Below are 15479 nucleotides of genomic sequence, written 5' to 3' on the forward strand. Positions count from 1 at the left end.
CCGCATTGCAAACCGACTCTTTCATCCTCGCAAAAAAATAATCAAATAAAAAATAAATTTCCCAATAGACATCTCTATTAGAAACGCACACTTTATCGTTGACTGTCTACATGCTGATTTTATTAAGGTGATGCTGAGGTTTTAAAACAAATCCGCATCCTCTTCATTTACAAGGTCTGCCTCCTGACGGTGGTGAACGTGCGTCGCCTCTCGCAACCGTCTGCACTCGTGAGTGAGCTCCAGCCAATGGCGTTGCGCCGTTTCTCAGTTTCTTCCTGATTCCATTCGCTTATCATCCAACCCGAAGCGTCACGAGCGCCTTCTCTGCCTGCCCGCACCAGAGAGAGACAGCTTCGTCCTTGCACAGAGTTAGGCCGGAAAGGTAACTCATTTCAATCTTTTTTTGGCTTTTTATTCATACTATTAAGCCATTATAATGATGTTCGTGATTTAAAGGGTCTATTCTAATGACAGCGTATATTAATATAAAGTTTTTTAGTTTTCATATCATAGTCGAAAGAGTGGTCTTCATCCTTGACATCCTCGAAGTCTTGTCCTTGTGTTAGCTTACACTTCGGGCGCTTATTTCTCATTTATATGCCCACTCATTAAACCCCATTGATGGCTCGGTGGCTCACAGGCTGGAGCAGTTTGTAGCCCACTGTCTATTTTTAAACCACTGCCGTCAGCTGGCGAGATGTCTGTCCATTTAGAGCTGCGATGTGTGGGGGAACAGGGCGTCATGTTGCAAGCCCTGCTTCCCGCAGCCTGTGTTTGCTGTTTGTTATTAAAGAATCACTTTTAGGGGTGTTTTTGCCTGATAACCTCAAACGTGCGCCACTTCAAGCATTCTACGCTGGCTGAGGCTGTGGGTAAGCTACCAGTTGCTTGCAGCAGACTGGAGGTGTGTCCACCGAGTAAAGGAAAATTACCGTGTGTAGCAGGATTACACGACCTTTAATGTCTCATTTTCCCCCTTCAAGTCAATTTGAGTAATTTCTGTAAGATTACTGATGCAGCTTTAAAAGTTTTTTTTCCCAATTTGAATAACCAGTAATGACTTCTTGTCACTTTGTTGCACAGGTTTCAGACTAGTGTATATGTACGAGGCTTGCAATACACATCAAGTTTCAATCCTTAATTATTCATTTGTCTCCAGGTGCCATTATACTCTCAGCTTACATGTTCGCTCCCGGAGTTTGCAATGACCGTGCACCAAAAAACAGCAAGATTAACAAATATTAGCTATTCACGTGGCATCCACTGCTTAATATATTGCAGAATTTTCGGTAGCTACAAATATGATGATTAGTTATTTGCCCCAACAAGGCTAAAATGTATGAAGTCATCTCAAATATACTTTATATATGACTAGCTGTCAAGAAGCCAAAGGGTATTTAGTCTGCATGAGGATGGATGATAATTGATGGATTATCCAGTTGATAGCTTTTTGTGTAACTTGAGAAATATTAACCTTTGAAGAAAAAAAACTAACATGCTGGTAAAACACAGGGAATCTTACCAGTGACATGCCTATTTAAAATGGCATAAATCTTTAATTTGGGTAGTTAAAAGGTCCCCAGAAGTTATATAAATGATTTTTTGTAGGCGTATGCAATTGTGCTTCATCACTGTCACCTCTGGTAAATTTCCACACAGATCTCTGGGGACAGAGGATTTTCCATTGTTTCTGCACTCTGACACAGCTTTCCAGGCTGAACTCGGGAGTTCATTCAGGCACTCAGTATGTGCAGATGTGCAAGGCAATAATTGGAATTGGGGCACGTTGGATAAAACCAATGTAAATCAATAGTGCTGCAGGCATCATGGGCAAACAGTCTCTCTTAAAACCTTCTCTGACCTCTGCTCCTGAAATTTTAGGAGATAATAAAAGGTTCCATGAGATTAGACCACATCTCGTGCCTGTAATATCATTGCAGTGAAAACAAAAGAAACAAAAAGAAGTCAAATAGGTTTTCTGCTAGGTCACTCTCTTATTGTCACGTACAGGGATTTTTTTTTGCAAACATTTTGCAATGCTGTTTTATAGTCTGATGTAATAAGTAAACTAAATGAACCTATACAGATTTTCCTCTACTGCAGTAGCCACGCCTGTCTGCTATTTCCTCTGCCCTCGCAGCCAGTACACATCAGTTTGGGTGGTCTGCACAGCCATATACTTAATTAGAGAACCATCGAGACGATTTATTGCTGTTTTCTCTGAAATCCATCTTCAGATTACTTACTTGTTATTGTGAGTGTGTCGCCGTGTATCCCAAATTTATTGCCACCTCTCTACTCAACGCTTTAATTCGTAAGTAGAAACTCTAAAGGGGCCCGTCTGCTTGGCCTGTGAAGGAGTCCTACGCTAATCCCTCTTACATTTGTTTCTTCTGCAGATCCAGAATCATGTCTATCCTGAAGATCCACGCTCGTGAGATTTTTGACTCCCGTGGCAACCCCACTGTGGAAGTTGATCTTTACACTAAGAAAGGTACTGTATGGATAAACTACATGCTTTCTTGGACTCCTTTTATATGAATTAAAGGCTTAAGAAGAGAAAGGTCTTTATACCTTGCAGCTTGTAAAACCTGATCTTCTAGTCAGTGGTGGCACGGCTCACAACCTAAGTGCATCTACAGTTAAATGCAAGACATTGTGAAGCCTTTGGCTGTGAACCACATGCAAACAGCTGCACTTGTCATGTCTATATTATAGTATGAGTACTGACTCGTAGGCTATGCTGGAAAAAGTAAGCAAAACGTTTTCCTAACAACTGTTCCAAGTAAGGAAAGGAGACTGAGTGGGGCTTGTAGTAGTGCCCCCACCTTATGAATAAAGGCGTACAAAATCTGTAAAAATCTCTCCAACCTGCTAAAAACTTTACTACATCTGACGATTGCAAAAGCATACCTGCATGTTTCACAACCCTTCTGGCACAATCTTCTGTTGGCACATAAGACAGCAGTTGAACTTTTGGGCAAAAATATCACGTTAGGAGTTAAAGAACGATGAACACCCAATACAAAATCCTTATTCCAGCTTTAACCTCCTAGAACCTGGCGTCCACATATGTGGACATCACATTTTGGGTTATTTAGACCAAAATACTCAATTTTGCTCTACAAGGGCCTGATATCCACTTACGAGGACATTATACTGTTCTATCAAAAGTTTAAACAAATATCCTCATATGTGGCTCTTATTTTTCATAAAAGCTAAAATAATGTAAAAAAAAAAATCTGGTAATTCTTTGTTTTTACATTCATCGGGCCCCAATATGCCCAAATATCAAAGAGAAATAAAAAATGCATGCCGTGGAAGAGTTCAGGTTTTAGGAGGTTAAAGCATGGTGGAGAGGGCCTCACAGTCTAGGCCGGCTTTGTAGCCTCTTGATGGACCACATTTTATGAGTAATCCTTTCAGGAAGTCCGGTGACGTAAAAGGGGGACTCATACACCCACTTTCTTTTTGTGTTTAACAGGTAATTTGAAATCGTGTATAACCTGCACATTAAATTATTGTCTGCTAACGTGTGTATTTAGGCAGTCAGACCAGCAACTCTGTAACCTACACTGTTGCCGTCTTCAGAGTGGCCCTCGCTGGATCAGATCAGATGAGGGATGTGTGAAAATAGCTCCTGTAATGTCACACTGCCTCTGCAGCGCTCTGTTACTGTAACGGTTCCTGTTTGGGAGCAGTTGTAGCTCATACAGTAGGTGCTTCTGGCAAACCAGCGAGTTGAGTTGAATCTTCGTTTTATGTAAAGTAAAGGTGTCAGGGAAATTAAATCTACAGTTCACGTCCCAGTTCACACGTATGCTGGAGGTTGAGATCAATTTTATTTTAACTAACTAAATGGCCTGCCAAGGGTTTGAAGTTTTTTTTGGCAAGCTATTCTGTTATAAGAGCTCAGATAAAGGAACAGCTCAACCCAGTGAAATGTCCTGAGAATTTTAACGAAGCAACCTGAATGGTCATTGACACGGAAACGTGTGAAGCCGGCTACGCTGCCTTGAATGCACTGGTTTGAATAGATTGTCTGCCCTCTTCTGCTGCCCTTCCGTCTCTTCATTAGTTTTGGATGGTTGCTACGTGCTCCAGTTTACTGTAAATAGCACCCTTATTCTTCTTGGGCCCTTTTAAGTCCACCAGACTTGTTTTGACATCATTAACTGCACAGACCAAAGCGAGCGTGCTGCACCCAGAGTATGTCGGTCATAGTAACTGAGATGTGTTTTTGCACTATTATGTAACCAGCTTCACAGGCATATTAGATAACCCACTATGCTTGTTGCCCATCATGCCATCTGCGTGATGGGCTGTTGGCACACAAAAAAAGGAATTCACTTTTACTGTAGGTACTTGAAGATTTGCTGATTCATTGCTTTTCTCTACGGCTCTCCTTTTTATTGTGTTCAGCCAGAAAGCTGTTAATAATGTGACTTGGATATTTGGCAGCATTCCCCAAAAGCATCCAGGTGATGTCTTGATGCAGATGATTCGTTAAGCTTGAACTCACTGCCTTGACAGTGGCTGTGTCCTCTTGTGCTAAGCCCTAAATCCCCTCAGACTCACACCATCATTGCCGCTTCACCGAGCAAGCTGAATAGATTTTTTTTTGCTCGGCTCCAATTTCCAATCACTTGGGTGAATCTGAAATGGCTATCCTCTTATATATGGGTGTGGCTTGCTATCATCCCACAGATGCACTGCACATGCTCAGTTGGCCATCTGGCTTTGCCTGTTACATCACAGATTTTGCAGCACAGCCGTTACAACTTCCTCCCAACATGGTTTATTTCATTTTGGAGCAGGAGACACCTTTAGCTGATACTCACTGCTGTCCCTTGTGTACCAAGTAGCCCCTCCTCTGCACTTGTTGTCCTAACAAACAAATGTTCCTCTTTGTGAAGACAGCATGTAGAAAGCACAAACCCAAAGTCAGGAAGTATGGTATAATGGTAATCTCTTACATGGTGAAATCAGATTTCAGCATATGTCAAAGTCCAGGCAATCTTTTGTTGAATATCTGTGACGTGAAATAGCACTTTGAAGTAACAAATTGAAATCTCCTCTGTGTCTCCAAGGTCTCTTCAGGGCTGCAGTTCCCAGCGGTGCCTCCACAGGCATCTATGAGGCTCTGGAGCTCCGTGACAATGATAAAACACGCTACATGGGCAAAGGTAAGACATCTCTATTTATTTTACAATCTTTTGTGCCATTTCCACTTTACATTCTGCTCTCTCGCTCCTCATCTTTTACTACTTCATTTCTGATTCCTACATCTCTCTCCCTCCTGTTAGGAGTCAAAAGAGCAGTTAAATATATAAATGATTTTTTGGCCCCTGCATTATGTAACCAGGTAAATAAAGTGTGGAGTAACGGAGTGACTCTTTACATATTGCCGTGCACAACAGCATGAAAAATGAGTTTGGCTTTTGGAAACTAACCTTGTCGGGCACAAGCAGATGATCACAGATCTAAGAATAAAGAAAAAATAAAAGAGCAAAATAATCACTGGGTAAATTACATTTTACCACTAATTGCTCACACACTGTCTCACACAATTGGATGCTCTGTGATCATCTGTCTCGCCTGCTCTGCATGGTCTTCTTCTGTCTGAGTCAGTCATGGTCTGCTTGTTCCTTGCAGGTGTCTCAAAAGCAGTTGACCATATCAATAAAACTATTGCACCTGCACTGGTTAGCAAGGTAGGACCATTTATTGTTTGACTAATATAACTGTGTTCTAGTGTCAAATGAATTGTGTTAAGAAGTTAGAAATGCAGCAGTAAATGAAAACACAAAAGTGTGTTATTGGTAGCAGTAACTGGGAAATGCATAACTGTATGCACTGAACAGTTTGTTGTGACTGAATTTTACATTAACCTCACGATATACCCAAAGCATCTATAAACCCGTCTATACTAGCAGGACTACAGTAAAATAACTGACATGGTTTGATTACTCTAACATCTTTGTAGATCTAATGAACCATTGATTTAGAAATAAACCAGTTTAAGTTCAGCCTCTTTCCCCACCCAGTCCAACTAAACCTGTCATGTTGTGTTTAATCCAGAATGTGAACGTTCTGGAGCAGGAGAAGATCGACAAGCTGATGCTGGACATGGATGGCACTGAAAACAAGTGTAAGATACCAGTGTGCTTTACAATATTTTGTGAGGACACATGTATAAATAAAAACATTTAAAGATATTTTTGGTAAATACTGGGCAGTGCATAGGACCATTTTAAACCGTATTTCTGCTCCAGCGATGGTTATTTGTTTGTAACCTCCTGAAAGTTTTCAGTATGGAATTGCATATATAGTGTTTGGAGATTTTAATTAAACAGTGACTAAACCTCAAACACAAACAATGGAGAACATCACAAGCTATGTCTTGACAGTATATATTATATTGTGAATTATTTGTTTTTACTATCCTGCAGCTAAGTTTGGTGCTAATGCCATCCTGGGCGTCTCCCTGGCTGTGTGCAAGGCTGGTGCTGCAGAGAAGGGCGTTCCCCTCTACCGCCACATTGCTGACCTGGCTGGCAATCCTGAAGTCATTCTCCCAGTTCCTGTGAGCGTCATAGCACAATTATCCAAGGCTTTTTAGACTTTATTGATCAATAGGCCTCATAGACCATTAATATCTAATTCAAAGGGTCATCGTATTCATCCATGATTGCATTAGGCTAAAAGCTGGTCCTCTCTGCTTCCTTTCAGGCTTTCAATGTCATCAATGGTGGCTCCCATGCAGGCAACAAGCTGGCTATGCAGGAGTTCATGATCCTGCCCGTTGGTGCTAGCAGCTTCAAGGAGGCCATGCGTATTGGTGCTGAGGTCTACCACAACCTGAAGAATGTCATCAAGGAGAAGTACGGAAAGGATGCCACCAATGTAGGAGATGAGGGTGGCTTCGCCCCCAACATCCTTGAGAACAAAGAAGGTTAGAGAAATAATCAGCTATAACAGCCATTTCACACAGAGTAAATGGTTATCTTTGCAAACATTTAGAGTCAGAAGTTATTACTGTACACTTTGAATAGTCCTAAAGGGTGTGTCTTGAAAGCATTGAATTCTTAGAGCTTCCAGGAAAGTATCTTCACTTATGTCACTGCTGAAGTTGACATATGGTTTCTAAATTAAGGTCTCAACTCAGTACTGCTAGCCTGAGCCTCCAGTGTCAGGTCAATGTGCTGATATGGCAGCTGTCCTAGTGGTGCAGAGCTTTCAGTGGTGACTCATTTTTCAGAATGATAACTTTGATTTAATTGTCGACAAATGCAGTCACCCTTTCACTGTATGTTGTTTTATCAGCTCTAGAGCTGCTGAAACATGCCATCGCTAAGGCCGGCTACTCCGATAAGATCGTCATTGGCATGGATGTAGCTGCTTCTGAGTTCTACAAGGGCGGCAAGTATGATCTGGACTTCAAGTCTCCCGATGACCCTAACCGCTACATCTCCTCCGACAAGCTGGCTGACCTATACAGGAGCTTCGTCAAAGATTACCCCGGTGAGTTTTAAATAGATACTTTTTTGTCGTTGTGTGTTTTGTTTTAAATATTCAGTGAGTACTGCTCCATGACATTTGAATCCTCATCAGATCATAATGCCCTGTTGCAACTCTATCCATAGTTGTTGCACATGAATGATGTATAGATATGCTCTGCATGTCTATACAGAGAATCATACATGCCATGCATCTGCAAAACTCATTGTACACTGTCGTTAAAAGTGGAGCAGTTACAAACTTGTTTCTGCTGCCACCTAGTGGCCAACAAAGAGAATAACCAATTTAATTATTAGCCTTTTATTGACTGAATCATTAATTCCTATCCTAACAGTGGTGTCCATTGAGGACCCTTTTGACCAGGATGACTGGGAGGCATGGACCAAATTCACAGCCAGTACCAGCATCCAGGTTGTGGGTGACGATCTCACCGTTACCAACCCCAAACGCATCTCCAAGGCTGTGTCTGACAAAGCCTGCAACTGCCTGCTGCTTAAAGTCAACCAGATCGGCTCCGTCACAGAGTCTCTGCAGGCGTGAGTGTCCACAGCACTGCAACACAATCCCACTCATTTACATAAAAGTATTAGCTGGCTTATTGGGTCTTCTCTTTTAGCTGCAAGATGGCCCAGACCAATGGCTGGGGTGTGATGGTCAGCCACCGCTCTGGAGAGACAGAGGACACCTTCATCGCTGACCTTGTGGTTGGTCTCTGCACTGGACAGGTAAAACTATATCTTGTTGTTTTAAAGCTGACTTTACACTTAGTCAGGTAGTGGCTTGCATGTTACAGACTTGCTCTTATGTGTCTTTATTCCTTCCCAGATCAAGACGGGTGCACCTTGCCGATCTGAGCGTTTGGCCAAGTACAACCAGATCCTCAGGTGAGTCCCTTCTAAAAACATGCACATTACCGTTGTTGTTTTACAGTTACATGGAAGTCCACTTTAACCAACCATGATCACTGTCTTTTAGGATTGAAGAGGAGCTTGGCGACAAGGCCCGTTTTGCTGGCCAGAACTTCAGACACCCCATCTGAGCTGGTCTTCCTCCTTGGGCCTCTGTGTGTTCATTGCTCATATATAATCCTCACACATACAGTATACGCCACGCTAGGTTGCCTACCCTGTTAAAGAGAAGATGGAGAGAAACACCACTGACATCTAAGGTCCAAGTCTGTGGCGTAGGGAGAGGACAGCACGTCCTAGTGAAGTCACAGTTCAGCTCATCATCAATCTCTGCTTTAGTTCCTGAATAGTGTTGGTCCTTGTGTTTTCGTCTGTGTAACTGTGTGAGAGATTTTTGTTCAGCTTTTCGTGAGTTGTAGTGAATTTGGTCCTCTACTGAGTAAATGAGCTACTGTAACATTAGTGAGGCTCTGTTCGAAGCATTGGTAAGACTGTTGTATGTGCAATGTGTCGCATCTGACGAGGTCTTGTGTTGATGTACAAGTCTGCAGAAACGTGTAATAAATAATATAGTTTGAAAAGTTATTCTGAAGTTTTAATTTTGTTTCACTTAAATGCTTTATTATGAAATTATTAACACACACTAAATGCACAATGGCAAGAAAACTCCCTGAAACAGTTGTGAAATTGTTGCCACTTTTTGCTTACTGCATCTCATAATGATGGTCACTGTAACAGTTCATTAATAATTCATAACTTTCCTTCAAAGAAAGTCAGAGTATCTACAGTAAACGGCTTGTGCTCCATAACTGCTCCTACCTATGTGGTGTATGTGGCGTAATCTGAAAGCCACCAAGAAGGCGAAATATGAGCCCAGAGCTGTTGGGCGCCATTTGTTGGCCCCTGGGTAAAAGAATCCAGAAGCTCGAAGCAGCCTCTTTCTCTACTGAGCCTTGCCAAGATAAATGAGACTCTTTTCACCAGGGGTATGGTACCGCAGGGGATTGCCAGCTGGGTTTGTGCCACACCAATTTACTTTGTGTGAGCCCTTTCTGAACCTGCTTCCATTGTTTAGGTGTCACCAAGGAGATGTATTACAAATCACTGATACAAAGAGCTACCTGTCACACATTGCAGACTCTGTCAGCTGAACCACTTGGCAAGAATTGCGTAAGTTTAATCATTCTCACACTTAACCTTAAATAAATGTTTTTCACACAAAGTTAATCCTCTAAGAAAGTAAATGTGGGAGACTGTAAAGCGATATTACAGCGTGAATTATACCCAATGTTTTCCTTTAGACCTGCTCCCTCTAGTGTTCAGATGAAACGGTGCACCTTTCTGACTATGCTTTTTAAAAATAGGAGCTGGTGTGGGTAAAGAGGGAAAGCGAGGTTCTGAGGGACATCTAAATGTTGTCGCTTCATCATAAATAAATTCTGAAAGTTGGTTTTGTTGGACTTCCTCAAAACTTCTGGGCATGTTTCGGATATGTTTATATAATATACATATTATGACTGCTGAATAGATCCCAAAAGGTAGAGTCTTGGCACTCAATTAAATTCAAACGTGAGCACATGAAAAGTTGAAAAATTAAACAGTGTTAAGCCAATTAAACAAAAATGGCTCCGTGTTAATTCCAATTTCAAAATAAATCAACTTAGTAATTTTCATTCAAACGACAATAACCCCTAATAAATTAAAGTTTTGTAGCATCACATTTATTTAGGAAAGAAAAAACTGTTTTATATTCAAAAAGCAAAACTTTAACAAAATTAAACAAACTTGTGGCTTCAGATGTAGCTGAACTTAACAGTAAAACTAATGAGCATTAAATGCACAGGACGGATAACTGTTAACTCTACCCGACATGAATTAAACGAAACTAAATAAATCCAAACTAAATAATCCAAATACATAATGCGCGAATCTATGGGATTAAACTGTGTTAATTTTGTGCTCATCTCACTTGAAGAGTTATGTGTCTCTTTTTTACCTTTAATGTACTCTAGAATTAGTGTTGCATATGATCACATCTTCTATTCTATTCTATTCTATTCTAGTCTATTCCAATCTAAAACATAATGACCAAAAAAATTATCCTAGTGCAGCTTTTCTATAAATGCATATAGTTAATCTGCTATTCTAAAGTCCTTACTGTATGTTATAGGGTCTAACGAGATATTCTATTCTGTTGCATTCCATAGTTATTACCCTAAATTCAAGTAATACAAGATGTGTTCTGCTCTACTCTACTCTGTTTCATAGCCTTTACTGCTTATTAAAGTGTCAACAGCAGTATAATATTCTATTCTATTCTATGCTAAATAATTATTATAATAAAAACTTCTTATAGTGCAGCTATTCAATAACTACAAATATTTACTCTGTTATTATTCCACAGCTCTTTGTGTATATTGAAGTGTTGAAAGAGGTATTCTATTCTATTTTGTCCTCTTGTATTGTAATCCACAGTTTCACTGTTAATATTCTACTGTACTCTAATAATAAACAATTCTAGTAAAAACTTCTCCTATTCTATAAATGTATATAGTTACTCTGTTATGATTAAAGTGTCTAAAGAGCTATTCTATTATATAATTGTAATAAGAACGTCTTCTACTGATGCTATTCTATGAATATCTCTAGTTACTTTTTTATTTCTTTCACAATTTCCTTTGTAACAACAAAATAGTAATCTTTTTATTCTATTCTATTCTATTCTATTCTATTCTATTCTATTCTTAAGCAGTTTTATAGTTTTTTCCATATTGCTGCTATTGAATTTTGTTATTATTCTACAGTTTTCCTTCATAAATAAAAACAGAATCTAATGTAACCGTTCTATAAAAGTATATAGCTGCTTTGTATACTTTCTTATTGTTTCACAATTTCACTGGCAATAACGAAACATAAAAGTAGAGTATTTTCCAGTATCCAGACCATTCTGTACTATTCTATTCTATTGCGAAACCTTACTATTGTTGCTTAAGTGAGATGTTTAAAAACACTATAACAGTGACAGACAAACATTGTATTCTATTCTATTTTCTATTCTATTTTATTTTATTTTGTGTATGTACACTAGGTTTATATCTATACAATACACAAAAAAGTCATTATTATATATATTATATTTGATTCTTATGCAGCATAGTATCAAGCTGTTTATCAGTTCAAGCAAAAAGTATGTGCAAATAAATGGTCTGTCAGCATTTTGTACTGATATAGTAACTACCAAATTGTAGTCTTCCATTTCTGTTTTTATTTACAATATGCTTTATAATGTAACACTTAAAATATTTAACCGTAAATGAATTTTTCCCCATTTGAATTCTATGCTAATTTTCTGAGCTAAAGGATGAAGATGGACCAAGTGTTGCTACAGAATAGACATCCAGAGGACTCCCAGTGTCGCTGGATGTTTCCAGTTTTGGCCAGTGGGTGACGATATTTTACCGGTTGAACTTTGAGAACCCCCCAACTGTTCTCACCCCAAGATGAAGAAGGATGCTGTCATGCTGAGTGCCTCTCACATACACTAGTCTGAGCATCCCGGCAACGATTACTCTCTCTTTATTCTGAAGTCCATCATTTATGACAGCGTTATACCAAACGTGGTTCTCTCGGTTATAGCTATATAACAAACGATATACAGGTGGCACTGCAGCTGTTGTACTACTCTCTGTAGTGGCGACACTTGGCTAACTAACGTTGGCTAATTGCCCCTGCTGCTGTTGCTGCTGCTGCTGCTGCTATTGTTTGTTGTTGCAGTCTCTCATCAAACAAATCACAGATGTTGTAGATCAAGCTCTTTAAGGTAAGTGTTGTGAGCTGCAATCAGCAGTCTTTTTGCATTTAACGTTCATCAGCAAACGAGGGAGAAATGACACAAATTAACGGAAGAGTATGTAAACGTTGGACTGTTAACGTACATCATCGCTTGTTAGCTATTTGGCTAATTTGCCTATTAGCATTAGCTAGCTAGTTAGCTGATAGACTTGGTTGCCCCTTGCTGTTGGTGTTGCTGGTTACTATGAACTAACATTAGCGGCTAGCGCCAGTGACTAGCACTGATTGGGAATGCCAGCTAGGAGCAGAGTAATGTCTGGATACAAACAGCTCGTTGGCACCGGTTATTACAGACCTCGTCCAGTACACACAACACGACTTTAATTTATTAAACACTTTGTGGTATGACAGCACAGATAACATCGCAGTACCCCATAGCTTGCTTTTCCCTGTTTTGAAATACCCAGTGTGCTATGTCTTTTCCAGGGAATAGTCTTAGCCATTCAGCTATTGTCACTAGCCCTTGGAAACGTTAGCCAGCGAAGCTAACTAGCTGTCTTTTGTGTGTTTTGACTTGTGCTCAATTATTGTTATCTAGATCGCAGTTCGTGGTTATTTAGGAGTGTGGTCTGGCCTGGTTTTAAACACCGGATGAGAGCACATTCGTGCTGCTGTGAGAAAATGAAAGATGTAATCTACACTGAAGATATTTGTCAACACATACAACAGCCAGAAGTGGGTTTAAGACTTCACTTTCTCCTGAGAAAGTTGAAAGCATTTAAGAGACTACATCAGGTGAAGGTTTCTTGGTGTTTGGAGAGGTCATACTTTTTCTTTTTTTTTTTTAATCAGGGGGCATTTTGTTTTTTGCAGCGTTAAACCAAAGTTAAGATGAATTGCAAGTTTGAAAATAGTAAACAAACGAGTAGTGTTTGGCCACAAATATGTTGCATAATTCCTCCTTGAAAGGCAAGAGTTTCCAAATATTATGCAGTCCATGCACATTTTACTACCTCTAACTTTAAAAGAGAAGAACCAGCAGGAAAGTGTGTTTTTATTTTTATTGAGTGCTTGTGACTCATACTTGACTCTTTTACCTCACTGACTACACAGCCCTGAACAATTGAGGGCTTCACAATGCACGAAGAGAGCGCACTATAGTAAATGATCAAAGGAGTGTGAAAATTTCGTTTGCTCTGTAAATGCTACGCTATTTTCAGTCCACTGAAAGAGTCTAAATTAATTTAAGGACAAAACCTGCGTTTCCTCACTTGTCAGAGTGGCACAGTGTTAGGCTGGGCATAGGGAAATCATCAATAAATGATCTGATATCCTGATAGCGATGCACTGTAAAACACGCCCAGCACCACGTTAAGTTTAATGGTTTTAAAAAGCTTGGTCTGGATAGGTTTTGTGACTTTGCTGCCACCACATCTATCCAGTCATTGCAGCTTGTTCAAGTCTCCTGATAGTGACGTGACACTGAACATAGAGGTCAGACAAACTTTGTGTGTTTGTTATAAACAGAGAATTTAGCAATAAAGCAATCTCAGATACAGCTATGTGGCCAGAAATGTTTTGTGTCTATAGAGCATTACTTAAAGACTGAAGATTATTGTTGGTCATGTCTTTAGGGAAAAAAGGGGGGGGGGAAAACTGGGATTTTGCTAATCCTTACATCTTGCATATTCCCATCTGATGTTTTGTTGGCTTTTCCTGCTGCCAGTAGCTTAGTGGTTTGTGATTTTCTTTAACTACCACTTAGCCTGTAAACTTGCTAGGCTAGGGTACAGAGGTCTGCCATTAGAGGCTATATGTTGATTAGTACCTCAGCGCCGCTTTGGCTGAAAAGCACCTTAATGTTTGGTTTATGGTTTTTCTAAAACAATATGTTTTAGGTCCGACCAAGAGAACAATTCAGAGTAGCAGAAGGCAGAAGATTTGTGCTGTTCCTTTTTTGATTCTTTCTGTCATGCTACTCGCAGAGCTGCTAAGTGGTCAGGGTGTTTTATAGTGTTTCAATTTGAGTGGGATCTCAGGAGCAGCAGTGGGTAAAATTACTTGGAGTCACCTATCCAATGACACACCCCGTCCATCGAATGTTAATCTAGCTGTGTGGCTGTAGTAGCAGCAGCAGCAGTGCCAGCAGAGTAATGATAAGAGAAGTGTAATAACCCTGCTATTTTCCTTTAATGACTAATACGCGTTTGAGTAATGGCAGCTTCCTGCGAATAATGTGTGGCAAAGGCCAGGCAACGCTGAGGAAAAGCCCGTTTCACTGTGCTCTGACGCCTCTTTTGTTGGATGATCTTTCAATACACATGCGCTGCAATTCAGTGTTTACATGCCGCGCTCAAACGGCATCTCGCCGTTGTCCTCTACTTTGTCGTATCTTCGTGAATCCCCATAAAGGAGGATTCTCCCAAGTCTTGTCTCGCAGCCACTTTATTGTCAGTGCTGGAGGTTTGTTTCTGCCGTGCTTGACGCCATTTGAAGCTGTCGTCCATATGTGGCTATCGTGTATTTCACATTCAGAAAGGTTGGGGTTGCGTTTCAACGAGGGGCGATTAGGCTGATTTATTGTTTTGTTCGAGGCCGTTCTGCTCAAGGGTTTCATATACAGTATTTGATTATGCTGGCGAGAGAGGTTGGTAAGCAGCGAAATGTCTTCTTTTAAAGAGCCGGCACAGGAAATGATGTGTAATCAAGCATCTACGTGACATTTGTAATCAAGCGAGTGCATTGCCTTGTATTTATATTCTAATGACTGTGCACACTTGAAGCAGCATTAAGAGGATGCAGTGGACAAAGAAGGCGAGTGGATAAACTGATTTAGCTTTTTACTTTTACAGTGCTTGATATCAGTTTCTTTGCAAGATATCTGGTTGTTACATAGAAAATTAATGCTCTGAACAAAGGAGCAATGTTCGCTCAAAGACCGCTTGATGGGCCATTCAAGTGCTGTATATTCATTAAAAATAACAATCTGTCAGCACTTACTGACAGCACGCGCAACAAGCCAAGCTCTCTTTATTGTTCTCCGAAGATGTTTTTCAGTTCCCGTGCCAAGAGCTGGGTAATTGGCTGTAGCAAAGCCTTGCATGTGTTGTTTTAAGATATTGGACTGACACGCACAGGGCACACTGGCAGAAATGAGGCAAGCACACTCCCCTTTCCTCCTCCTCCTCTTATTCTTCTTCCTCCTCCTGGCTTCTGCCAGCAAGTCAGAGGAGGCAAGATGCAGGATGTTGTTTTGTG

The 15479-nt window shown here is 40.4% G+C and overlaps 2 protein-coding genes across 6 annotated transcripts in view; both read left to right on the forward strand.

Moving 5' to 3' along the window:
• Positions 1-242: 242 nt before the first annotated feature.
• Positions 243-9014, forward strand: eno1a (enolase 1a, (alpha)). 2 transcript variants are annotated; one of them, XM_006785546.3, is made up of 12 exons: positions 243-382; positions 2400-2494; positions 5091-5186; positions 5656-5714; positions 6082-6151; positions 6453-6586; positions 6733-6955; positions 7327-7524; positions 7856-8057; positions 8138-8246; positions 8347-8405; positions 8497-9014. In XM_006785546.3, the coding sequence occupies exons 2-12, from the start codon at positions 2410-2412 to the stop codon at positions 8558-8560; spliced, it is 1299 nt and encodes a 432-aa protein (XP_006785609.2). In that variant the 5' UTR covers positions 243-382; positions 2400-2409; the 3' UTR covers positions 8561-9014. The 2 variants fall into 2 exon arrangements, with proteins under 2 accessions (XP_006785609.2, XP_006785610.2); XM_006785547.3 differs by lacking the exon at positions 5656-5714 and adding an exon at positions 5307-5365 and having other exon boundaries at positions 257-382.
• A 2876-nt stretch (positions 9015-11890) lies between these two features.
• The window catches only part of rerea (arginine-glutamic acid dipeptide (RE) repeats a), a 129047-nt gene continuing 125458 nt past the window's right edge, over positions 11891-15479 (forward strand). For 3 of the 4 annotated variants that reach the window (XM_087834322.1, XM_087834327.1, XM_087834325.1), the window contains exon 1: positions 11892-12249. The gene's annotated coding sequence lies outside the window, so the exon portion shown is untranslated. Of the gene's footprint in view, positions 12250-15479 lie in introns of all 4 variants that reach the window. The other variant, XM_087834328.1, reaches the window with a different exon arrangement.

This window comes from Neolamprologus brichardi, chromosome 20 (assembly GCF_056152115.1).
Source record: "Neolamprologus brichardi isolate AB-2024 chromosome 20, ASM5615211v1, whole genome shotgun sequence".
NCBI classification, from domain to species: domain Eukaryota; kingdom Metazoa; phylum Chordata; class Actinopteri; order Cichliformes; family Cichlidae; genus Neolamprologus; species Neolamprologus brichardi.